Source organism: Girardinichthys multiradiatus, chromosome 14 (genome assembly GCF_021462225.1).
Source record: "Girardinichthys multiradiatus isolate DD_20200921_A chromosome 14, DD_fGirMul_XY1, whole genome shotgun sequence".
NCBI lineage: Eukaryota > Metazoa > Chordata > Actinopteri > Cyprinodontiformes > Goodeidae > Girardinichthys > Girardinichthys multiradiatus.
Genome location: NC_061807.1, coordinates 11,556,360 through 11,582,112, shown reverse-complemented (window position 1 = coordinate 11,582,112; position 25,753 = coordinate 11,556,360). Strand labels below are relative to the sequence as shown.

Here is a 25,753-nt window from a genome sequence, read left to right as displayed (position 1 = left end):
CCCCTTTGAAATTATAATCTGGCAAGGTTTTTTATTGTCTCTTGAATCTTTTGAATGCATAATCTCCAGTTTAAGATCCCCGTGTAGTTTTAGGATTTCAGTGATAATTAAGTTACCTGAAAATCCGTATTTTTATGCCATCGTGCACATATTTCTGTTAAATCAGAGCTTTTTCTCTGTTCTTCCCCCATTGTTCTTTGTTATTTTTCTCTTTTTAGTTTTCATTATTGCTAATTTTAGATCCCCTTGTAATTTTAAGACATCCTTTGTATCTAATTTGCCCAAAAACCCATGTTTTTTATTTTTTATTCCATCTATGACAGATCATACCTGCTCCTTTTACATAGTTCTCCATAAACTTTACCTCCCCTTCTAAGTCAATTAGTTTACTTTGTTTCTTCCCCATTATGTTTTATGTTAGTTTAATTATAGTATAAATGTCCCAGATAAAAGGTCACTGGCATGAGACTTTAAGGAGAGGACATTAACACGGCCTTCTACTGCAACTAATTCGCAGCGGTGTTAATTTTCTGGAATGAAATCCGACCTGAATCTCCAAAGTCACCAGTACGTAGTTTTAATCTGGGCAAAAGAAAACACAGGACTAGCAGAATCCTGCTATGATTCTATTAAAATGCTTAGTCCTCCATACACACACAACACAGTCACACAGTTAGTTTCAGGTACCTTGTAATTTTTCTAAGTTAACTTGGTGTTATTTTATGAGCTCAATTTACTCCGTTCTTTTTACTTTTATAGCGCTTATTCTATTCCCTCGCAGGGGAATAACCCTTAGTCGTTTTATTTGGCCCCCTTCTTGGCGGGGCCCTACCTTAATTTGTCACTATTCCTTTCACGGTGGAATAAAACCATCCGAATGCAGCGTCCTTACCGGCGACGCACTACCAACGACTGTTAAGTACTTTTCCTATGAACTGTATTTTAAAACTGTCTCACCTCGGAGTTGACTTCTTGGTGACTCTCTGGACCCTGTGAGAGTCACCCCGCGCCGAGGAAGGCATAACCCACTGGCCAGGGAATTCACACACACCGGGACTTTCAGCCACTCCGGCTAATGGAGGCTGTGCAGCGGTGCTTCGCTCGACGTCAGGCTTCCCCCACGGATCCCAGAGTCACTGTTAAAGCAAAGAGAAATAAGGTTATTGAATTAATCCGGCTACGAAGGACCAATAAATGTTAGGTATTATTTAGTCAACTCAGAGGTAAGAACGATACAGTCAGAGTTACTTGTGACAAGGGTAGCCCACTTTGCAGTGAAACTACAAAGTTTTTGACACCCTATCTCTTTATTTATATACACAGTTCAACAGACAGTTCAGACAGGGTGTGTGTGTGAGACGGAAAGGAGGCTGGTTCACACAGAGATAACAATGATCTCACACACACAGGGAGGAAGGCATAGTGCAGGTGCCTTCCAACCCAAGGTTTTTACATGAGTGATAACAAGTTTTTGCACCCATCCAACATTAACAAACACCTCCACTTTGGTCTCATTAGTCCAAAGGACATCGTTCTAGAAGACTAACGGTTCATTCGGATGCAATTAGCAAATCTAACTCATGCAGCTAAGAGGATTTCTGCTTCAACCCTTCCACCCAATGTTTACTTGTTCAGTCTTTTTCCATTTGTCCTGTGATGAAGGTTAATGAGCTAACTGAGCTCTGTAGCATCTCAGATGGAGCTCTTGGGGTTTATTTGACAGTTTCTCTGAGCCTTGCTCAATCAGACCTTGGGGAGAATATGATAGGACGTTTATCCCTGGGAGATAAAACACTATCCATCTGTTAGTAATCTTCCTCTGTGGAGAACAATGGACTTTAGATTGTTTGGAAATTGCCTTATAACTCTTTCCAGACTGATTAGCAGCAGCAGTTGCCTCTCTGAGGTCATTGCTAATGTCCGACGGCTTAAACAGTAGGTAAGAATACGTGAGCCGTGTTTATTTCTGTATGGAATAGACCGTCATGCATTGCGGCTTAAAGCCTGCAGATTTTGACAGAGCAGTTTGACTCTGAAGTGTTTGCTGATATTCTGAAAGTATCTCAGCATTACTCTGTACACATCTCAGCCTCTGCTGCTGAACTGCAGGATTTATGAAACTGTTTGTTTCTAGGAACATTATTTCTGCATATGTTTCCACACATGTCACACAAATAGGTATTTTGAGACTCTTGCTTGTCATAATTACTGCCTTATTTGTTTAGAGGCGCTATAGGGGTGACGTAAGAGCTGCAGGAATGGAACTCATATTTATATTATGGAGGCAGATGACGCGAACTAACAGATTTCAGCATTTTTCTTCCACACTCACTCAGTATCGGTAAGAATCAAGACTTGTCCTGGAAATCTCAGTAGGAAGACGTCTGGTTAAATTCAACCACAGATAAATTCTGTGCTGTCATTTAAAGGTTTAAGGAAGAAAAACTGTGATTGTATGTTTTCTAAACTAGATTTTGTGTCTCCTGGTTTGTGTTTCACAGCGAGGAAGGTTACATCCCAAGTAACTATGTAACAGAGAAGACGTCTGGAAACCTGGTGCAGTATGTGTAAGTGGGTTAATCGTTTCCTGGTACAAAGTTAAAGTATGCTGCTGATTCCATCTAATAGTCTCTGCATTCTTGATTAGTCATTAACTTTAGAAACTCACACTGATTAGAGCTGCAATAACAGTGGGCTGTAAGGCCCATCAGAACCTCTTATTTAATGCATGTAAAAGTTCACCTAAATGACAACTTGTCCAGTCAGACTGTAGCTATTTTAGTGGAACTTGCCATTATTTTGAGCTGATATAGATATATATAGATAATATAAAAGCCTGCAGACAAACCAAGGCAGAAATTTTAAACACCCAGCTGCACCTAACCAGTGTGTATTAGACCGTCGGCTGTTTAGCGTTTTATCCAGGTAGGTTTGGCAGATGTAAGGATGACCAGGTAGAAAACGCCTTGTGACCACTGTTAAGCACAGTGGAGGATCTGTGATGCCGTGGGCTGGGTTCTCTGGGAACCTTGCTAGTGCAGGACATCATGAACCGGAACATTTTGAATGGACATCTGGTGGACTGTAAATGGGTCATCACTGGGTCTTTCAGCAGAACATTTTGGGCAAATCGACACATAAATGATTCACCAGACACAAAATCATCCTTCCGCCGTGAACGCCTGGATCAACATGACCTAAATTCCTCAAATAAGTAACAGCAGGGTTGCCAATAATTTTGACACAGGTGTTTCTTATTAAAATCAATTATTTCCTAGTGCTGGCTTTTTTCCCTACTCCTTAAAGGTCCTTCTTGAAGGTTTTTCTTTAAGTTTCAGTGAGATTAAATTCCTGGTTTTATTTTTTATTTAACTGATCAGGATAAAAATGTTCTTCAGTTAAACATTCAGTTAAACCCCATACAGACTTAAATATACCAGTTGCCTTTTGATGGTTAAGAAAATATAAACACCTTGCTTTGTATTTACACAAACGTCTGCTAGCATCAGGCAGTTAACATTTAAGCTAGCAGAACAGTCTTTAAGTTCATGAACATGTTTGCCAGTAGATGGCAGTAACTGCTTTGATAAGTTGGTGCCTTCATGGCACTTTTCAGGTTTGGCCCTTCACACCAAAAGCGTGCCTATATCTATTTATTTAAATATTGGCTCCACCCTGTTGCCTACTGCTGTGCTAAATCTAGATCTTAGAATTTCCCCCTGCTGAACTCATTTATTTACAATGAACAAGTCCTTCCTCTTTGTTGCCGGTTAGTTTGGTTAATCTCAGGTTAATTTTTTTTTTTTTTTATGACAGTGCAGATAAAATATTGTTTTTAAATATATTGGTTTTAGTGTAAAAACTACAAATATGAACCTTCGTGTGTCTCAATCACACGGAGACGGTTTTTTGCTTTAGTATCACTCTTTACACTTATTTTGAATTTAAAAGTGCATCATGCATTCATTTTATTAAAAAACTTTTATTAACAAATGTAAATTAATCTATCTGATTAACTGCTTTGTTGTCTCTCAGTGGAACGGCAACATAGCAGTCCTATTTTGACCCATGACCTTGAAGTTTAATGCTGTGGAGCTGTTTTTGTTTCAGATGGTTCAGTAAAGATGTAAACAGAAACATGGCCGAGGAGCTGCTGAGGAAGGAGGTTAGTCTTGCTTCTTGGTATTCAGTTTCTACTTCTTTGCCTCTAATTCTTCTCTTTTCTTTTCAAGCTGACGCTGTTCTCATACACAAAAACACCCGACCTTCTTGCAGAACTCGTCTTTAGTCAGTCGGGTGTCAAGCAGCTACGATTTAAATCTCATTAGTTAAACTTCGGATTGTTTAGCTGTTGAACAGTGTGATGCAACTGGTTTTAAATTAAATAAATGGATACAAAACGTAAAGCTCTTGTTATGTGTGTCTTTGTCGCCCCCTGCAGGATAAAGAAGGAGCCTTCATTGTGAGAGACTCCAGCCATCCTTTAACCTACACTGTGTCTCTTTACACCAAAACCAGATCAGGGTAATTATCTATATTGGTCTTTTAAACTTTAGCAGAGGCACAAACTCTTAGCCTTATTAAGGACTGGGTTTATACTGGTTTTCTCTGGTTTAGATTTGCCTTGTTTGAGCCGGTTGTGCTGTATTTCAAAATGGATTTTGGACAAGTCTTCTTTTGATTAATTTGAAATGTTTTTGGCTTTTTAGGTCATTTTTTGGTGTTTGCCTTTGGAGTTGTGATTCGACTGGATTTGTTTTTTACAGTCTTGCTTATGTACTTAATAGTTTTTTTCTTTTGTAATTGTTTTAAAACTCTTTTTTAAACATTTGTATTTAGTCTGTTTGATTACTGGATTTGGACTATTATGGGATGGTTTTTACATTTTGTTTTTTCTGATATTGTTTTTGGAGCACATCTAAGAACCTTTCCTGTTTCTTCTCTTTGTTTTCTTTATAAATTGACTCCACCAGTTTGAGATGGGAATTGTTTTTAAATTTATTATAAAAGTAATAATCATCATCACAACCCTTGAACATTTTTACAGTTTGTCACGTGGAAACCATAAAGTTTAATGTATTTTATCGGGATTTTTATGTGTTGGATCAAAACAGAGTGATGCACAGTATTGAAGTAGAAGGAAAAATAATACATGGTTTTCAACATTCTTAGCAAGAGTATTTATATTCAAAGGTGGTTCTACAAAGTTCATACTTAGTAGAACCACATTTTGCTGCAGTTACGGCTGCATGTCTTTTGGGATTTTGTCTCAACCAGATTGCATATCTAAAGACTGAGATTTTCAAAATTATTATTCACAAAACAGCTCCATTTCAGTTGGTTTGGGCAGCGAACATCTGTTAAAACCAGTTCTCAACTTTCCCACAAATTCCCATCTGGATTTAGGTCTGGACTTTGACTAGGCCACTCTAACACATGGCTGTGCTTTGACCTAAACCATCACATTTTAGCTCTGTCTGTATATTTCAGGTCTTTGTCCTGCTGGAAGGTGAACCTGTGTTTCACTCAGCCTTTAACAGGTTCTCTCCTAGGAGTGTCCTCTACATAGCTACATCCAAAGAAAACAACCCCACAGCATGATGCTGCCACCACTTTGTTTTACAATTAGGGATATATTCAGAATGATGCGCAGTAATAGTTTTCCTTGACATGTCTTCGTAGGTCTGCAGGTGGTTCATCCTCTCTTCATGTTCAGATGATGGATTGAACAGAGCTCTGTGAGGTGTTCAAAGCTTGAGATGTTGTTGTAGAACCTAACCCAGCTTTAGACTTCTCAAAATCTTCCTTCCTGACCTGTCTGTGTTCCTGTGTCTGCGTGATGCTGTTTGTTCACTAATGTTCTCTAACAAACCTCTGAGGGCTTCACAGAACAGCTGCATTTATACTGAGATTATGTTTCACACAGGTGGACTCTGTTTGAAAATGAAATGACTTCTAAATCTATCTATTTGGAGTGGATTTTATTTGAGGATGTCAAAGCAAAGGCGGGTGATCTATCATTCACTTTTTCCTTCACAATTACAGGGGTTGGACAATAAAACTGAAACACCTGGTTTTAGACCACAATAATTTATTAGTATGATGTAGGGCCTCCTTTTGCAGCCAATACAGCATCAATTCGTCTTGGAATGACATATACAAGTCCTGCACAGTGGTCAAAGGGATTTTAAGCCATTCTTCTTGCAGGATAGTGGCCAGGTCACTACATGATACTGGTGGAGGAAAACGTTTCCTGACTCGCTCCTCCAAAACACCCCAAAGTGACTCAATAATATTTAGATCTGGTGACTGTGCAGGCCATGGGAGATGTTCAACTTCACTTTCATGTTCATCAAACCAATCTTTCACCAGTCTTGCTGTGTGTATTGGTGCATTGTCATCCTGATACACGGCACCGCCTTCAGGATACAATGTTTGAACCATTGGATGCACATGGTCCTCGAGAATGGTTCGGTAGTCCTTGGCAGTGACGCACCCATCTAGCACAAGTATTGGGCCAAGGGAATGCCATGATATGGCAGCCCAAACCATCACTGATCCACCCCCATGCTTCACTCTGGGCATGCAACAGTCTGGGTGGTACGCTTCTTTGGGGCTTCTCCACACCGTAACTCTCCTGGATGTGGGGAAAACAGTAAAGGTGGACTCATCAGAGAACAATACATGTTTCACATTGTCCACAGCCCAAGATTTGCGCTCCTTGCACCATTGAAACCAACGTCTGGCATTGGCATGAGTGACCAAAGGTTTGGCTATAGCAGCCCGGCCGTGTATATTGACCCTGTGGAGCTCCTGATGGACAGTTCTGGTGGAAACAGGAGAGTTGAGGTGCACATTTAATTCTGCCGTGGTTTTATGTTTTTTGGATACAATCCGGGTTAGCACCCGAACATCCCTTTCAGACAGCTTCCTCTTGCATCCACAGTTAACCCTGTTGGATGTGGTTCGTCCTTCTTGGTGGTATGCTGACATTACCCTGGATACCGTGGCTCTTGATACATCACAAAGACTTGCTGTCTTGGTCACAGATGCGCCAGCAAGATGTGCAGCAACAATTTGTCCTCTTTTGAACTCTGGTATGTCACCCATAACGTTGTGTGCATTTCAATATTTTGAGCAAAACTGTGCTCTTACCCTGCTAATTGAACCTTCACACTCTGCTCTTACTGGTGCAATGTGCAATCAATGAAGACTGGCTACCAGGCTGGTCCAATTTAGCCATGAAACCTCCCACACTAAAATGACAGGTGTTTCAGTTTCATTGTCCAAACCCCTGTATATCTACTTTATGTTGGTCTGTGACAAAATGTGAAAAAGATAAAGAATATGAATACTTTGTTACAGCATTGTTTTGGGGATTTTTGATTAGATGCTTGAAATTAAATTTATAGTTATGTTTTGTCAGATGATAGCAATATGTATATATAAGCAAAAGGAACTACTGTGTGAAGTAACTTTCCTCTGTGTACATATTTTTTTTATTCACAGAATACAGCAAAATCTTTTTATTAATTTCAAATTACATTAAACCTTTGTCAATTTACCAAATATAGTTTAAAACCAGTATTTCAAAGGGATTAATTAATCTTTATGTTGTGTTAAAGTAAATAAACGGTTTACTCCTTTAAGTTAACTTCAACAGTTCATCACAACGTTTTGGTGTTATTAACATAAAAGTTACTGAAAATGTGTACTTTGCTGCAAGGAGAAGCCTCTCATCCATTGTTTTATTCTGTTTTTAGGGTAGGAGGTCCAATTATTAAACATTATCACATTAAGGAGACTCAAGGCACACCCATACAGTTTTATCTGGCTGAGAAACACCTGTTCAACTCCATTCCTGAACTCATCGAGTACCACAGACACAATGGAGCAGGTAACAACACCCATAGTATCAATATTCCTAACAAAATACCACTCAAACTGTGGTTATGAAGGGATATTTTCCTCATGAAATGTTCTTGTTTTTGCTGGTTTATGCTCATAAGAGGTTGCTTTAGGAAGCTGCTCTAACTTTGTAGAACCAGATCAGTTTGAATTCTGACACAGTTTAATTTGAGAATCACATAAAGGTGATAAAGGTGGACCAAAAGGAGGCAACAATTAAAATATTTTGGACATTTTCTTGAACTTTCACAATGTCTTGGCCTGCATCTGCACAAAATGTCAAAACTGTGATGACAGTAGACTGACATCAGTATTAATTGGATCTGGGTGTTTAAGCTTGTCCACAACTAAGTCAGCTAAATCAATTATAATTTTTTTTTATAGTGGTACACAGGTTCCTGATCAGAACTGAACCATTTCAAGTTCTATACATCTAGCTTAGGTCAGTCGATGTACCCCTTTTGCCAAGAACCCCCAGCCCACGTCTTAGCCTATGTTACCATACTAACTAATAGTAGAAACAGTTTCTTCCTCCAGGCTTTTTCTTTGATGAACACTTGACAGACAGTTCCACCAGAGTTCACTTGTGTATATATGTATTTTAAATATGTTTTATATTTATTGTAAAATATAGCTCCATTTATATTGGGAAAAAAATCTTCACTGAGAGCAAATGTACCGAAGTCAAATTCATTGTTTGTGTGCACTAATTTGGCAATTAAGCTAATTCTGATATTTAGCATGTGTTACCATACAAGCCAATAATATCTCAGCCATTGTTTCCATATTAGCTTATTATATATTTTAGTGTATTAGCCTGTGATATGCTTTCCTATACTCTCAAAGCCTGTGCTATCAGCTTACACAGTACTATCTTATGCTCACGCTGTGTTAATCTATACCATATTTTTTTATATTCAATGCCCTTTAGCCTGTACTATGCTTGCTGTCCAATGCTGTATTAGCCATTGTTATCTTTACTTATCTAAACCAATGCTATGCTAACCCATTATGTTCATTGTTACTAAACACTGGCATTACATTTAAGTTTATATGTTATATTATTTTACTTTTTGTGAATACCTTATGGTCTATTTAACTAAACACTAAAAGGTAAACATTGAAAACATGATTTACTGTGAATTAAAGAGAAGCTGTTATTCTTAATATTTGAATAACAGCTAATAAGTCACATCTGTTGGAATTGGGTCTTTTTCAGGTCTTGCTGCCAGGTTGAGATATCCTGTAAGAAAGCAAGACAAGTCGGCTCCGTCAACAGCGGGCTTCAGCTATGGTGTGTACTAACCCAACCAGAGTATTTGTTAAGGTTTATGTGGTACTAATGACCTTTATTTGAGATTTTAGTAGACAAAGAAGGGCTCAGAGCAGCAAGAAAAAGGGTGAACACATGCAGTAAACGGCCTTGACCAGGAACTGCACCCAGGATAGTCCTGTCAAGAACTGTTAGCCACTGTTTATTTGGTGCCTACAATGCAAAAAGAACCCCCAGATTATTTTTACCTTCACCTGCAGCTCTGCTTTTCATCTTACCCTTGAGCTGTTGTCTGTGCAGAGATGTGGGAGATCAACCCAAACGAGCTGACCTTCATGAAGGAGCTGGGCATCGGTCAGTATGGCCAAGTGAGGCTTGGCATGTGGAGGGCTCAGCACAAGGTGGCCATCAAGGCCATCAAGGAAGGAGCAATGTACGAGGAGGACTTCATTGAAGAGGCCAAACTCATGATGTAAGAAAGAGTAAACTGCAATGTAAAAAGCAAAATTGGAAAACCACAAAAACTACTTTTTCGTAGAGGAAGGAAGAGAAAAACTGGAGAAAGTTAACATATTCTTAAATTATGTCATCTAGTGGTATGTTAAAGGAACTGCCAATAAAAAAACTATTATGAAATGCTAATATTCTGGTTTGTTCAAAAATGGAGAACCTAAAACAAGCAGTTTTGAATAGTTTAAACTGGCAAATATTTGAACCTTTGCCTTTAAAACCTGCATTTTCTTAAGACGAGCTGGTCATTCTTGTGCACACTCTCCAGGAAACTGTCCCACCCCAAACTGGTGCAGCTGTATGGTGTATGCAGCCAGCAGAAGCCCATCTACATTGTCACAGAGTTCATGCAGCAAGGCTGCCTGGTGAACTTCCTCAGGCAGAAGCGAGGCAGTTTCAGCCTGGGGTCCATGCTGAGTATGTGCCTGGATGTCAGCGAGGGTATGGAGTACCTCGAGACAAACAGTTTTATCCACAGAGACCTGGTACTGTTCATCCTTCATTGATTCTGATTCGGTATTTGCACCACTGCAGCTTTTTACCTCCGAGATGTATCAGTTCTGTCAGACATTTATGAATTGATCTTTGTTTTCTGAAGGCTGCTAGGAACTGTCTGGTGAATGATGCTCAGGTGGTAAAGGTTTCTGACTTCGGGATGGCCAGGTATGAGTCCATGTTCAGTATGATTATAGTTAGGTTTTTTTCTTTTTTTTTTACATCTTAGAATACCTTAAACAAATCCATGAAATGCTGCCTTTCCAGATACGTCTTAGACAACCAGTACACCAGCACAAAAGGCGCTAAGTTTCCTGTGAAGTGGTCTCCTCCAGAGGTCTTTAACTACTGCAAATTCAGCAGCAAGTCGGATGTCTGGTCGTTTGGTGAGATTGTTTTAGCCATGCATCACACACTACAGACTTGGTTTCTTACTCGAACCAATACGTATAGAGTTCTATGAAGATCATCAAACTAATTTTTATGTCAGAGAAACATAACCTGGAAAAATACAAAAAGCAGTTTTCAAATGATGGTTTCATCACGAAAAAAGCTATCCAAATCATCCTGGCCACAATGTGGTAAACAGAACCGAATTACTGGTTGTGCCAAAATGTAATCATTTGAGGTATGTCCAGGGGTGAAAGTAGTTTTAAATTCTTGCCGGTACTTAGGGGCGGAGCTAGAGGGGGGGGCTGAGGAAGCACTGGGTGTATACATATATATATATATATATATATAGATATAGATATATAGGTATATATCTATCTATATATATATATATAGATAGATATATAGATATCTATAGATATATATATATATATATATATATATAGTCAGTCAGTCATTTTCTACCGCTTATTCCATAGTGGGTCGCGGGGAGCTGGTGCCTATCTCCAGCAGTCTATGGGCAAGAGACGGGGTACACCCTGGACAGGTCGCCAGTCCATCGCAGGGCAACACACAAACAACCAAGCACACACTCATTCATACACCTAAGGGCAATTTAGAGTTACCAATTAACCTAACAGGCATGTTTTATATAGATATATACATATATATACGTGTGTGTGTGTATATATAAAATGTGTCGTTATATTTACATCTGTCTGTCTGTCTGTCTGTAAAATGATGATATATTAGTTTATCTAATAACAACACACTAGCTCAACAAATGTAGATCGACTTCTCCGAAACACGATGTTTGAGCTTTCAGGGTTACCGTAGTTCCCCTGTGGCGCGAGCACAGCGCGACGGTTCCGAGCCTGCAACAAGCACACGCCTTTTTTGCCGCGTGAGCGGCAAGGAGACGCTGGGGAAACCGTATCTGATGTGGAAACGCGAATCGACGTAACAACGGCTCACTTTCACCCTGGGTATATCTACTTTGCAGAACTGTTTTAATTCAAACATACTGGGTGGTTTTCGAACCTGAACTGCCAGTTTACAGTCATGCCATTGCATCTCAGTTAGATGTTGTCCACGCTTTTACAAGGTCACTAAAAAAAAATCCTCTTGTTTTCTTTTTGTTTGGTTTTTGTATTCATCCTGAGGTGGATTTGCTGGTGTGCTATTGATCATTGTCCTGCTGCATAACAAAAGTCTGAAAATCTCCATCAGGATATCCTGGTGTAGAGCAACCAATTCTTGGTTCCATGAGCTGTGACAATTTAGCCAGATCAGCAGTAAAAAAATATAAATAAAATAAAAATAAACAGTAAAGTAACCCCAGACCATCACTCTACCACCTCCATGTTTCACTGTCAGCATGCTGTTTTAGTTATACGATGAAGGTCTTTTTTTGATATGCTTTTTTACACAAGCCCAGGTAGGGCTTATTTTGTTTTTTTTCCCCTCATTAAATCAAACCATTATTTGAAAACAGCTTTTTTGTGTTTACTTGGGTTATCTTTGTCTAATATAAAAAATATTTTGATGAGCTAAAACAAGAAAATGTTACAACAAAGAAAAAACAAGAAATCTGTAAGGGTGTAAACACTTTCTCTGTTCATCTCTGCTGAAGACATAACCTGTTTGTATTTGTGTGTCCAGGTGTGTTGATGTGGGAGGTGTTCACTGAGGGCCAAATGCCATTTGATCAAAGTCTTAATCACGAAGTTGTTACCATGGTAACTAATGGTCATCGGCTGTACAGGCCTAAAAAGGCCACGCCCGCCTTGTATGACATCATGCAGCTCTGTTGGAACAATGTAAGTGGGGGGGGAGGGGGGGTCTGTCTTTCAGTCGCTTATTTTCAGTTAGTTTGGTAGGGGTGCATTTATGGAAAAGTAAGATATTGGCCTGTTCCCTAATTTACAAAACATTTTATGCATTTGTCATTAGCTCTTGATTTTGTGCCCTGTACCGCCTCAGTGTCTGATTTACACAGCAAATAACAGAAATAATGCGCTGGTGCAAACATGATCACAAAGTTCAGCAGGTGTGGGAACACTAAACGTGATTTTGCTACTAAGACATTGGGGCTGGAAAAGGGATTTAAAGTAATTTATCCCAGCAAGGTGTAAGCCACACTGTTAAGAACATCTGGCGAATCAGGTAGCAAATACGTTTGGGATGTTGTTCCTGAGTGATCTGGATGTGTTTGTTAAAGACGATGGAGGGATTCCTTTCTTCAGCTCATCCTTTTTGAGATAAAAAATGCACAGAATGAAGTTCAAATGTATAAAAGTTTAACACGTAGTCAACACAAATATGTGCTGAAGTAATTAATGTGATATATTTGCTGAGTTTCAAATAATTCTGAATATTGTCACCCACAATGTGACCAGTAAGCAGACTAGAATGTCCTTAGTTTCTCCCAAATGCGCTGCCTGATGAGGACGGGTCTTATTTAGGTCATTCACTGAGTTATTTTTACTGGTTATTAACCTTTGAACCTTTGGTCTATTTTATCAATGCTTGACTTTAAATGTAAATCAGTAACAACGGATGTTTTTTTTAATCGTTTGCTTGTAAATGATGGAAATTCTTTTTAACTTGAACAGAAGATGAATTGTTCCTGTTTTCTTTGCTCTATGTTGGTTTTTGTCAAAATTACCACCAGCTTTAAGTTGACAGTAAATATTTCACATGATGTGTTGCAACTTTATTAGTGCCAGATGCTTTTTGTTTTGTTTTTTTACTCTTGCTGTAGTTTACATAAACAAGCCTAAAAATGTGCATTTTTTCTCATTAACATCCTACATCCAACACATATTATATTCTGAATAAACTGCAGAATCACATGGAGAAACTCACAATTTGAGGTGCAGATCTTTCATTGCAAAACCTTTGTGAATTAATGAGTGTTTTGCAGGTACAGTCCTTTAATAGATTGGGCCCTTTTATTTAAATTTGTTGTTTATTTGTATTTATTTTGTATTTTGTATGTGTTTTATATCATGTTTTCCACTACTCTATGTGTTTCGAAACCAACATCTTTTCTCAATCTGAGTCACATGCCAAATGTTTTAATCACGCTTAAAGTCATGGAAACTTCCCTTTTTAGAAATCGCTTTATTAGAAAATATCAGTGAACAAACATTATTGAAACTCTAGTTCCTGGAAAGTCTTGGTTCTGCTTTTTAGGGCGCAGCTAGTTGATTCCCGGCCTCCCATCTGATGAGTTCAAGTTCATGCAGAAATTCTAGTTGGAGTCATTAAAACAATTTTAATTAATTGAGGAACTGACTACCTCCAACACTTAGAACCTCTTCAGTACCAGTTTCTTCCACATAAATATGTGTGGCTCATATTTCAACTTGTACCTTAATTGAAACCTTTAATTATATTGAAAGCTTTTAATTATGCTTTAATCAATTCCACACTGTTCAGCAATATGACAGCAAGAAAAAAAGTTTTATATAAGGTTAAATTTGATTTGATCATCATCGGTGGTGACGTTCAACTGTTCACTACCTCACCTTGCCTTTCTCCCATGTATTTGAATCGGCAATGCACAAATTCAGCAATTTTGACCATAATTATGTTGAAATCATACAGAAAATAAATGTATACAAAAGTCAAGTGCCTCACCTGCTTCCCCTGACTGAACATCACTGATCAGAACACCACCCCGACTGTGAAGTACGGCGGTGGCAGCATCATGTTGTGGGGATGTTTTACTACTGGAGGGACTGCTGGACTTCATAAAATAAATGTCATGAAGAACGTACCTTATGTGGAAACACTGATGCAACGTCTCAAAGCATCATTCAGGAAGCTGAAGCTTGGGGAGAAATGGATCTCTTTAAATATATGACGACCCTATTTGCAAGCAGAGCTGAAAATGTGTGGGTGAGCAAGAAGGCCTTGAAACCCGACCCAGTTACACCAGTACTGTCAGGAGGAATGGGCCAAAAAAACCGCAAACTACTGTGGGAAGCTTGTTGGTTGAGACCCAAAACATTACAAATCTGATTTAATGCTTCATGTCAGAGTTGATAAATATGTTGATTTTTCTCTCAGACGTTTTAAACTTTTTAGATTTAACTCTTGTCTTTTTAGGAAGGGTTTCTGATCTGTTATTTTTCTGTGTGTCTGCAGAGGCCAGAGGAGCGTCCATCCTTCTCTGAGCTTTGTTTGAGGCTCTCCGACGTCTTGGAGGAAGACGTTCTTCCATTCACCTGATCACCCAGACTCCTCGTCCTCGCTGCAGAAAATAACCTGCTCTTCATGTTTGTCTTAACACGCCATTTGTGATGGTGCTGTGGTATTTGTTTCACCACAAAAGGAAGGACAGTATTCTGCAAAGTAACGCTGCTTATTGCATCAGCAACTGACAGCTGAACCGACAAGCCGAACACATCTGCTTATCTTATCTGCTGGATCTGTTTTAGGACGACTAACATGAACTGACGCCATTCAGTAAACGCTCAACAAGCTCTCATCAAGGACACACTGACTGTGGAAGTTAAACCGTGCATACTAACATGTTTAAAAGAAATAAATATTTTTATGAAGCCTAAATTTTTACCTTACACTACACACGTGTTTTAATATACAGGTCCTTCTCAAAATATTAGCATATTGTGATAAAGTTCATTATTTTCCATAATGTAATGATGAAAATTTAACATTCATATATTTTAGATTCATTGCACACTAACTGAAATATTTCAGGTCTTTTATTGTCTTAATACGGATGATTTTGGCATACAGCTCATGAAAACCCAAAAGTCCTATCTCACAAAATTAGCATATTTCATCCAACCAAAAAAAGAAAAGTGTTTTTAATACAAAAAACGTCAACCTTCACATAATCATGTACAGTTATGCACTCAATACTTGGTCGGGAATCCTTTTGCAGAAATGACTGCTTCAATGCGGCGTGGCATGGAGGCAATCAGCCTGTGGCACTGCTGAGGTCTTATGGAGGCCCAGGATGCTTCGATAGCGGCCTTTAGCTCATCCAGAGTGTTGGGTCTTGATTCTCTCAACGTTCTCTTCACAATATCCCACAGATTCTCTATGGGGTTCAGGTCAGGAGAGTTGGCAGGCCAATTGAGCACAGTGATACCATGGTCAGTAAACCATTTACCAGTGGTTTTGGCACTGTGAGCAGGTGCCAGGTCGTGCTGAAAAATGAAATCTTCATCTCCATAAAGCTTTTCAGCAGATGGAAGCATGAAGTGCTCCAAAATCTCCTGATAGCTAGCTGCATTGACCCTGCCCTTGATAAAACACAGTGGACCAACACCAGCAGCTGACACGGCACCCCAGACCATCACTGACTGTGGGTACTTGACACTGGACTTCTGGCATTTTGGCATTTCCTTCTCCCCAGTCTTCCTCCAGACTCTGGCACCTTGATTTCCGAATGACATGCAGAATTTGCTTTCATCCGAAAAAAGTACTTTGGACCACTGAGCAACAGTCCAGTGCTGCTTCTCTGTAGCCCAGGTCAGACGTTTCTGCCGCTGTTTCTGGTTCAAAAGTGGCTTGACCTGGGGAATGCGGCACCTGTAGCCCATTTCCTGCACACGCCTGTGCACGGTGGCTCTGGATGTTTCTACTCCAGACTCAGTCCACTGCTTCCGCAGGTCCCCCAAGGTCTGGAATCGGTCATTCTCCACAATCTTCCTCAGGGTCCGGTCACCTCTTCTCGTTGTGCAGCGTTTTCTGCCACACTTTTTCCTTCCCACAGACTTCCCACTGAGGTGCCTTGATACAGCACTCTGGGAACAGCTATTCATTCAGAAATGTCTTTCTGTGTCTTACCCTCTTGCTTGAGGGTGTCAATAGTGGCCTTCTGGACAGCAGTCAGGTCGGCAGTCTTACCCATGATTGGGGTTTTGAGTGATGAACCAGGCTGGGAGTTTTAAAGGCCCCAGGAATCTTTTGCAGGTGTTTAGAGTTAACTCGTTGATTCAGATGATTAGGTTCATAGCTCATTTAGAGACCCTTTTAATGATATGCTAATTTTGTGAGATAGGAATTTTGGGTTTTCATGAGCTGTATGCCAAAATCATCCGTATTAAGACAATAAAAGACCTGAAATATTTCAGTTAGTGTGCAATGAATCTAAAATATATGAATGTTAAATTTTCATCATGACATTATGGAAAATAATGAACTTTATCACAATATGCTAATATTTTGAGAAGGACCTGTAAATCCATCTCTTCCTTAGCAAGTTTTTGCTGCATCATAACAAAAAAAACCTCCTAAATTGGGACAATTTAGGGATTTAACCTGTTCATCGGTTGGGTTCCAGAGACAGATGTGGGCTTGGATTATTATTTCCAAATGATCCAGCCAAATTCAGATACTCTAAATATCTTTGGATAAAAGTGTTTTATGATACATTATCACATAAATACTTAAGTGAAATATTTAGACATGTTTTACAACTTTTCAACATGAAAACGAGAATGAGATCTTGGTCAGAAACGGGACAAAAAAAAGGATATCTGTCATCTGAGGGATAAATCAGGGTAGAGCTGCTCCTCTGAATCAAAGGGTTCTGCTCAGGATCTTCAGGTGTTGGATCACAATGCTTCCTAAACCTTACCTTTGGAGGTCTTCCAGGCACGTCTCACTGCCGCAGCTAACCCCGAGGCAGACCTGTAACTTCCTTGAAGGACCTTTTGAGTACGTCTCAATAAATCCGAAAATCATTGAAAATTAATTTCAGATATGCAGTTGAAAACGTGACACTCTTATAGATTCAATGCACATAGAGTGGTATATGTAGGGCATTTATTCATTGCTATCCACAAAAGTAAGAATATTACATTTGACCAATAAATTGGTCAAAAAAAGGATTTTTAATGTGAAATGATGTTTTTGCATGTTTTTGGCCTACAGGGAACACTGGTGATTTCTCAGCAGACAGCAGTTGATTTCCTCCACATAGAGTGTAAGCCATTAAAGGTCACTGGTAAAAAAAACTTTTGTTGCTCACAGTGTTGTATCCAAGTGTAATGGAAAGCTTAGTGGAAGGAAAAACTAACAAGGATGACTGCAGCCTCAAAGCGTTGTGAAGTGAAGCCCACTTAGGAGCTTGTGGGATATTCATAAGGAGTGGCCTGCAGCTGAAGTTGGGGCTTCAGGAACCACTACACACAGACGTATCCAGGACATGGACCACAAGTGTTGGACTCCTTGTGGTAAATAACTCCTGAACGAGAGACTGCCAAAAGCCCCTTACCTGGGTTAAGGAGAAAAATAATTAGTTACTGAGCAGTCCAACATCATCTTCTGAGATTAAAGTATTTAAACATTTTTTTGCATTTTATTTGAGAATTAAGATCCCAGAGTCTGGAAGAAGAGTGGAGAGGCACATAATTCATGCTAATTGAAGACCAGAGTGAAGTTTCCACAGTCCGTGATAATGTGGAGATTACATGGTGCAATGTCATCTGCTGTCATGGCAGCCATCTACCAGAACATTTTAAACCACTTCATGCTTCCTTCTGCTGACAAGTTGTATGGAGATGCTGATTTCATTTTCCAGCAGGATGTGGTATGGGCCCATACTGTCAAAGGTACCAAAAGCTGGTTCAATGCCTATGGTGTTGCTGTACTTGACTGACCAGCAAACTGGCCTGACCCAAATCCCAGAGAGAATCCATGGAGTATTGTCAAGATGAAGATTACCTGACGGCAACTTTCAAAGCAACCTGGACTTCCTGAACACCTCAGCAGAACCACAGGCTGATTGCCTCCATGCCACGCCACATGGATGCAGCAATTCTTGCAAAAAGGAACCCCAATCAAGTATATAACGCAGATACGTGAACTTATTTTGTGGCCCACATTTCTATTTTAAAAATCTTATTTTATTGGTGTTAGTTTCTTAGAAGCTAAATTTGTGGTTTTCCTTATCTGTAGATTATAATCATCAAACTGGATAAAAATAAAAATTACACGCTGTGTATTGAATGTATATAACATACAATATAATATCTGAGTTTCAAGTTTATGAATCACATTTTTAAAATACATTAACATGAGCGATCTAGGTGATTTAGATGCATCTGTTTATTTTTATTACCATGGGAACATCTTGTGAGACTGACCTCAGCAGTGTCACATGGGTTAAATCCACAAACCGACCTCTGACATCTGTTACCCAGACACTTTACATAAACATAAAAACTAAGGAAAGGACATCTTTGACCCACCCTTTTCAAAGAAAATTAAACCTTGAAGAAAGTTAATTTCCTCAGCTGGTTCTCTGCTCTCTCAAACAGCTGATTATACCTTTTTTGCCTAGTCACCAAACCACAATTTCCTTGCAAGTTTCAGGAAGTCTGATTTATTGCTTCACTGAAAGCAGAGCAGACAGTTTGACAGAGAGTCCTGAAACCTGGTGAGTTATTTTCAGGTTATAGTTTTCTTATCTTTTTGAATTAATGTCATTCCAACAACATGAAGATGAGAACAATAATTGTAATTTCTGCATTTCTTGTGTTTTCCACTTTACCACGCAGCATCTCATCCTCTATTGACATTCCTTGTGGAAAAGCTAGCATGTGTAGTTTCACCAGAGTGATTAATTGTTTTCTTTTCTTTTTTGTGCAGATAGTGCTAATCCACATTAAAATGGCCACTTTATTAGGTGTGCCTTGTTTGTCCCAGTTTTGACTCTTCAAGGAATAGTTTCAGTTTTGTGTTTGAAACTTCTCTAGGAGATTATGGTCCATGGTGACATGATAGCACCATGCAGATGCTCTAAATTCACTCACTGCACATCCGTGATGTGAGCCTTCTGTTTCACAACTTCCCAAAGAGGATCTGTTGTACTGGGATCTGAATACTGTGGAGGTCCATAGAGTACAATGAAGTCAGTGATGTTTAAGAAATCAGTTTGAGATTATCATGATGCGTTATGCTGCTGGATGGAAACATTGTGCTCATACAGTAAAGGGATTGACATATTATTCAGGAACGTTGTTGATTTTACACTTCGCCCTATGAACATTGTGTATTATAGCACCGCCACCAGTCTGACCAGCTAATGAAGCAGACTTGTTGGATCAGGCGATGTGTTTCCGACCTAGTATTGTTCGGTTTTGTTGGGCCTGAGTGAACTGTCGCCTTCCTGTTCTCAGCAGATAGGAGTGGCACCCTTGTATGGTCTTCTGCTGTTGTGGTTTATCTGCTTAGAGGTTCAACATGTGCATTCAGGCATGGTATTCTGCCTACTTTACTTTTAATGACAGGTTATTTGAGGTATTTTTGCTTCTTTTGCAATAGTATATATATAATAATATATTAAAAAGTCTTGTAAAAATCCCATTTTTATATCCCACTAAATTTATATAGTCAGTCATTTTCTATCGCTTATTCCATAGTGGGTCACGGGGAAGCTGGTGCATATCTCCAGCAGTTTATGGGCAAGAGGCAGGGTACACCTTGGACAGGTCACCTGTCCATCACAGGGCAACACACATACAACCACACTCATTTACACATCTAAGGGCAATTTAGAGTGACCAATTAACCTAACAGGCATGTCTTTGGACTGTGGGAGGAAGCTGGAGTACCTGGTGAGAACCCACGCATGCACGGGGAGAACATGCAAACTCCATGCAGAAAGACCCCAGGCCAGGAATTGAACCAAGGACCTTTTTGCTGCAAGGCAACAGTGCTACCAACTGCGCCACTGTGCAGCCCTAAATTTAAACGTTTACCCAATGTTTGTGCGCACAAACTTGGACAATAATGTTGATTCTGATTCTGTCATCTTGAACCAGTCGCTCCATTTTCCTCTGACATCAACGAGACGTTTTAACCCACACAGCGGCAGCTCACTGCATTTTTTCCTGTTGTGCATGAACATCCCAGCAGATCAGCAGTTTGTGAAATAGTCAGACCATCCCCACTTGGCACCAACAGCGGTGCAACATTCAAAAACCCTGTAATTTTCTTTCAGGTGTAGCTAAAAAAGTGGTCGTTGAGAGTAAATGATCAGAGCTGCCCTCTGCTCAGCGGAGCTTTAATTCAATTCAATTCAATTCAGTTTTATTTATATAGCGCCAATTCACAACACATGTTGTCTCAAGGCACTTCACAACAGTCAGGTTCATACATTCCAATTAATCCTAACCATTGAACAGTGCAGTCAGAGTTAGTTATTTATTCAAATTGGATAAAAAGTTTTTCTATCTAAGGAAACCCAGCAGATTGCATCCAGTCAGTGACTTGCAGCATTCCCTCCTCCCGGATGAGCATGTAGAGACAGTGGACAGTCACTGGCGTTGACTTTGCAGCAATCCCTCATACTGAGCATGTATGTAGCGACAGTGGAGAGGAAAAACTCCCTTTTAACAGGAAGAAACCTCCAGCAGAACCAGGCTCAGTTTGAGCGGCCATCTGCCACGACTGACTGGGGGTTTGAGAGAACAGAGCAGAGACACAAAAAGAACACAGAAGCACTGATCCAGGAGTACTTTCTATGGGAAGGAAAAGTAAATGTTGATGGATGTAACTCCTTTAGTCGTTTCACCTAGAAAGAAAGAACAGATAAACTCTGAGCCAGTTTTCAAGGTTAGAGTCTGAAAGAGAGCACAGTAAAAGCTCAGTCAGTAGCCATGTCTAGGAGAGAGAAAGGGTTAAACACTAAAAGACAGGGCCATGTGGATCATCGGTAGAGGGTGAGCATTAAGTTGTTGCCAGCAGAAGCTCAGACAATTACCCTCTCCAGAAAGGTGTCACAGGTAGATACAAAGTCAGGCCAGGTGTAGCTTCTAGTAAGAGAATAGAGAGAACAAAGTTAAAAGCTGAAATAACAGCAAATAATGCAAAATTGGAGAGTAGTGTGAGAATGTAGCGAAGAGGGTGAAAGTAGTCATTATGTCCTCCAGCAGCATAAGCCTATAGCAGCATAACTACACAGATAGTTTCAGTTCAGATTATTTAGTTAAACGGTGCTTATTTACAACAATGTCGTCTCAAGGAACCCCACAAAGCATCCCACTGATGGTCATTGTTATACTAAAAACTACAAGCATTGGGATACCTTTCTCTGTCAGACTGATTATAACCATTGGAAAAGAGAAGGGGTCACACAGGTAGCAGAAATGGAGGGTGTGTTTGCACCTCAACCATAACTGAGCCGGTTTAGGCTAAACCTGACTCCCCCTTACTCCAACCAACAGTGAGGGAAGAAGATGGAGGTAGAAAATAAGGAAGATAACTCAGGATAACTTAGCCACTCTAACTATAAGCTTTATCAAAAAGGAAAGTTTTAAGCCTAGCCTTAAAAGTAGACAGGGTGTCTGCTTCACGGACCAAAACTGGGAGCTGGTTCCACAGGAGAGGAGCCTGATAACTAAAGGATCTGCCTCCCATTCTACTTCTAGAGACTCTAGAACCACCAGTAAACCTGCAGTCTGAGAACGAAGTGCTCTGTTAGGAACATATGGAACAATCAGATCTCTGATGTTTGATGGAGCTAGATCATTAAGGGCTTTATATGTGAGGAGGATAATTTTAAATTCTATTCTGGATTTAACAGGGAGCCAATGAAGGGAAGCTAAAATAGGAGAAATATGATCTCTCTTTTTAATTTTCAGCAGAACTCTTGCTGCAGCATTTTGAATCAGCTGAAGGCTTTTAACTGCATTTTGTGGACATCCTGATAGTAAAGAATTACAATAGTTCAGCCTTGAAGTAACAAATGCATGGACTAGTTTTTCAGCATCACTCCTGGATAGGATTTAAAATGGAAGAACCTCCATACTTAGAGTCAGATTTGGCATGCAGATGCAGAGTCTGTGGAGGTGCTGCTGTAACATTTAGTAACAAAGAAAAAGCAGAACAATCTGTGTGGTCAGAGCTAAATGGTTGGCTATCAATAACAGATGCCTTTGCTGCTGTGAATATTTATTTTTCATTATTGCATAAAATGCAACCAGAAGATGCTGTTTTAATGTGGACAAACTAGCGTTCTTAACTGTTTTTGATGTTTGACGTCTACAGAACAGATCTAGATTCGGTCACTGCCATCTCCTCTGATCTGATCTGAGAAACTCCTAAGATGACGTCTCAGCAAGCGTGGGGTTTCCTGCCCATAACAGCTCTTCTCCTCTCCCTTCTGTCCGTCCACACGTTTGCCGAGGTGGTGAAGTCAATGTCAGACTGTGACCGCTTTCTTCTTCACCAAACTCCACCACACATTCCAGGCATCCTGGAGGATGGGAAGATCCTTAATCAGAACCGATACAAACCCATTTGCCAGACCTACAAGAACCAGAGGAGATTTGTGACACTCTACGATGTCCAGAACAAGATTCCAGTGTTTTCTGCTTTCAGGTTTGTTGGATCAATCCCCGGGAAGAGGCCCAAAAGTTTCTGGAGGGTGGAACCACAGGTAGGCTTACAGAAGGAAAGATAACTTTATATATCAATAAAAAAGAGAAGGAAACGTAAACTTCAGAATGAAAAGAGACAAGAGGCTGATTTACACAATAGTGATGTCTGTTCTTTGCCTTTTGAATTTATATCTGGTTTCCTTTTTAAAGACACCTTTCTCAACTGTTCTGCTTTTCACAGCTGGAGAGTGAAACTCTACAGAACAACATGGTGCCTAGAGACAAGAACAAGACCTACAACTACCAGGCTGGTGACATCGATTACAGATTCAACGGTACATTTGATAGGGGTCATATATTTCCCAGCTCCTACGCCTTAACCACATCAGACAAACTGTCAACTTTCACCCTGACAAACATTGTTCCCCAAGCAGAGTCCTTCAACAAGGGCAGCTGGAACAAAATGGAGAGGTGCACCAAATGTGTCATGGAAAAGTACTGCATCAACAGCAGTGGCGGTACTGAAGGCTTTGTGGTGACTGGAGCACAACCCAGCTTAAACAGCAAACTTAACAATAGGGTCAACATTCCCTCCACACTCTGGTCGGCCTTCTGCTGCTACAGCGCCACCGCGAAGGCGTGGATAGCGAGCTCGCACTGGGGCGACAACGTTCAAGATGAGTCTAAAGACAAATATCTGGAAACTAAGACCCTGGAAGAACTTCACCACCGACTGAAGATGTCCAACTCTGAGTTTATAGTATTTCCTGGAACACAATGTCCTCTCCAAACAACCGTCACTAAGTTTTACCCAGAAATGATAAACTGCCACTGTCCACCGACTACCAGTGACCCTTTATTTTCATTATCTATCGCATATCCACCCTCTCATCTTACTTTCATCTTCACCTTGTTCATATACTCATATCATCACTGTTTATTCTGCTAAGCAAGACAAATAGATTGAACTGTGACTGTGAAAATCTGTAGCCAATCAGTGCATACCTTTTTCTTTGCTGTGGCAACTTTCTATATTCTTCAAACTGAGCTGCAATTACTATCCTTTTTCAGTAGATGGCACCATCTGAGAAAGTAAAATTTGGTGCAGCCTCTTAATAAATGAATAGATTTATCATGATTTAATTTGAACCATTCAGCAGTACCCCCATCAGATCCAGTGACATAAAAAAGCTGAATGAACTTTAAAGCCACCTGGCTCTGCAGCCTCTGAAGCTCATTATGCTAGCAGACATGGTTCATAAAATAATAAAAAAAAAATGGTCAATGATGAGCATCCTCTTCAAAATAACTCAACAAAAGAATGTCTTCAATCAGATCTGCTGCAAAACGGACCACTACAGCAGATCCTTTCGGTCCAAAACTAGAACTATCTGCATAATTCGCTGAAGAAACTTGAATAATGAGAGATTCTACAACTAATTACCATCTGACATTAAGTAAATAATAATGAATGGAATTCATCAGTCATGATATTAAGGTTACATCATCCCAATTAGAGCTAAGCATCCCTGCTGACTTGGGGCATGAACAAAGAACACCTAAAGGTAACCTGGAGGCTCTGGTATTGACATATTAGTCTCACATCATGTAGGACCGGTGGATTTTGAGGCAGAATATGTGGAGTGGGATAAATATATTAGAACCCTTTAACTGAATTTTACCAAACTCTGGAAATCTGGACCCAAGTCTGTCGTACAGCAATACAGAGACGCACGCACGGGACAAATAACCGTGCACACTCACACCTAAAGGTAGCTCAAAGTAGCCAGTTGACCTAACAGTCATGTTTTTGCATTGTGGGAGGACGCCGGAGTACCTGGAGAGAACCCATAGAGAGGTCCAACTGGGATTTAAACCCAGGACGTTGTTACAGCATGGCAACAGTGCTCACCCACGCAACACCATGCACCCGAGCTAACGTTCAACAAAATTCTTCCGACACAAACTTCTTCAAGTGATTGGATTTAGTTCCATGATGTGTTTTACTGTTCTGTATTGAATTAAAAATAAAGACAGAAGAGAAACAAATGTACTGAAGATTAATAACATAAACTATATTTATACTGTTACTAATATAAACTTTAATGATGTATTCACAGTAAATAAACTTTACTAAATTGTTGTTGTTGAATCATTTTTCTTATTTCTACGCTTGAGCAGAAACAGGAAGGGGCAGCACCCAAACAAACTCCAACATCAACAAAACAACATACCAGATGAGAATGTAGCTGTATAAGGTGTATAAGTATTATTATACCTCTTCTGAGGAAAAATAAACCTCCACACAAATGTAATTAATAACACTGGATCAGCATAGATCCAATTTCTAGGAAAACAAAAAGATGTCCTAATACAATGGCTGAGATAAGAAACTAGGTTTAAATCATGTTAGATTGTAATTCATGTCGTGACTTTGGTCAAACATGACAGGTTGTTTAAGCTTTAAAAGGCAGGTAAAAAAAATTTTTACAAACAAAACCCCAGAAAGAAAACATTTCTGGTGTTCCACAAGGCTCAGTCATGGTACTTTACTCTTTAAATTTTAAATGCTACCACTCCCAAAAATACTACCATATAAAAATTATGTATCTCCATGAGGATGTTTATTGCACCATGGTCCAGATCTCCACAAGACATGGTCTATGATCCTTTATTCTTTACATGCTACCAATTTTAAGAACACTGGTAAAGGATGATAATGTCTCCTACAATTACTGTTTACAAAGATGATGCACATTTTCACATTTTTAAAAAGTTTAAAGTCTGATGATCTAACATCTATTCA

The 25,753-nt window shown here is 39.6% G+C and overlaps 2 protein-coding genes across 7 annotated transcripts in view; both read left to right on the top strand.

Annotated features, from left to right (window-relative positions):
• tec (tec protein tyrosine kinase) overlaps nucleotides 1-15,154 on the top strand; it is a 40,364-nt gene extending 25,210 nt beyond the window's left edge. For all 5 annotated transcript variants that reach the window (XM_047386195.1, XM_047386198.1, XM_047386196.1 and 2 more), the window contains 11 exons: nucleotides 2,502-2,567; nucleotides 4,111-4,165; nucleotides 4,442-4,524; nucleotides 7,764-7,897; nucleotides 9,128-9,202; nucleotides 9,482-9,653; nucleotides 9,960-10,176; nucleotides 10,290-10,354; nucleotides 10,454-10,572; nucleotides 12,239-12,396; nucleotides 14,732-15,154. In XM_047386195.1, coding sequence (XP_047242151.1) covers nucleotides 2,502-2,567; nucleotides 4,111-4,165; nucleotides 4,442-4,524; nucleotides 7,764-7,897; nucleotides 9,128-9,202; nucleotides 9,482-9,653; nucleotides 9,960-10,176; nucleotides 10,290-10,354; nucleotides 10,454-10,572; nucleotides 12,239-12,396; nucleotides 14,732-14,815 — 1,228 coding nt within the window. In that variant the 3' untranslated portion in view covers nucleotides 14,816-15,154. The remainder of the gene's footprint in view (nucleotides 1-2,501; nucleotides 2,568-4,110; nucleotides 4,166-4,441; nucleotides 4,525-7,763; nucleotides 7,898-9,127; nucleotides 9,203-9,481; nucleotides 9,654-9,959; nucleotides 10,177-10,289; nucleotides 10,355-10,453; nucleotides 10,573-12,238; nucleotides 12,397-14,731) is intronic.
• Nucleotides 15,155-18,804: 3,650 nt separating this feature from the next.
• LOC124880949 (endonuclease domain-containing 1 protein-like) lies at nucleotides 18,805-24,996 on the top strand. 2 transcript variants are annotated; one of them, XM_047386405.1, is made up of 4 exons: nucleotides 18,805-19,001; nucleotides 22,616-23,006; nucleotides 23,189-23,282; nucleotides 23,382-24,996. In XM_047386405.1, the coding sequence occupies exons 2-4, from the start codon at nucleotides 22,674-22,676 to the stop codon at nucleotides 23,894-23,896; spliced, it is 942 nt and encodes a 313-aa protein (XP_047242361.1). In that variant the 5' UTR covers nucleotides 18,805-19,001; nucleotides 22,616-22,673; the 3' UTR covers nucleotides 23,897-24,996. The 2 variants fall into 2 exon arrangements, with proteins under 2 accessions (XP_047242361.1, XP_047242360.1); XM_047386404.1 differs by having other exon boundaries at nucleotides 23,189-24,996.
• The last annotated feature ends 757 nt before the right edge of the window (nucleotides 24,997-25,753 follow it).

Excerpts from the sequence above, each read along its gene's own strand:
- LOC124880949 (XM_047386404.1), top strand. The coding sequence starts at position 22,674 with ATGACGTCTCAGCAAGCGTGGGGTTTCCTGCCCATAACAGCTCTTCTC. Across the intron at positions 23,007-23,188 it reads TCTGGAGGGTGGAACCACAG|CTGGAGAGTGAAACTCTACA; the intron begins GTAGGCTTACAG and ends TGCTTTTCACAG.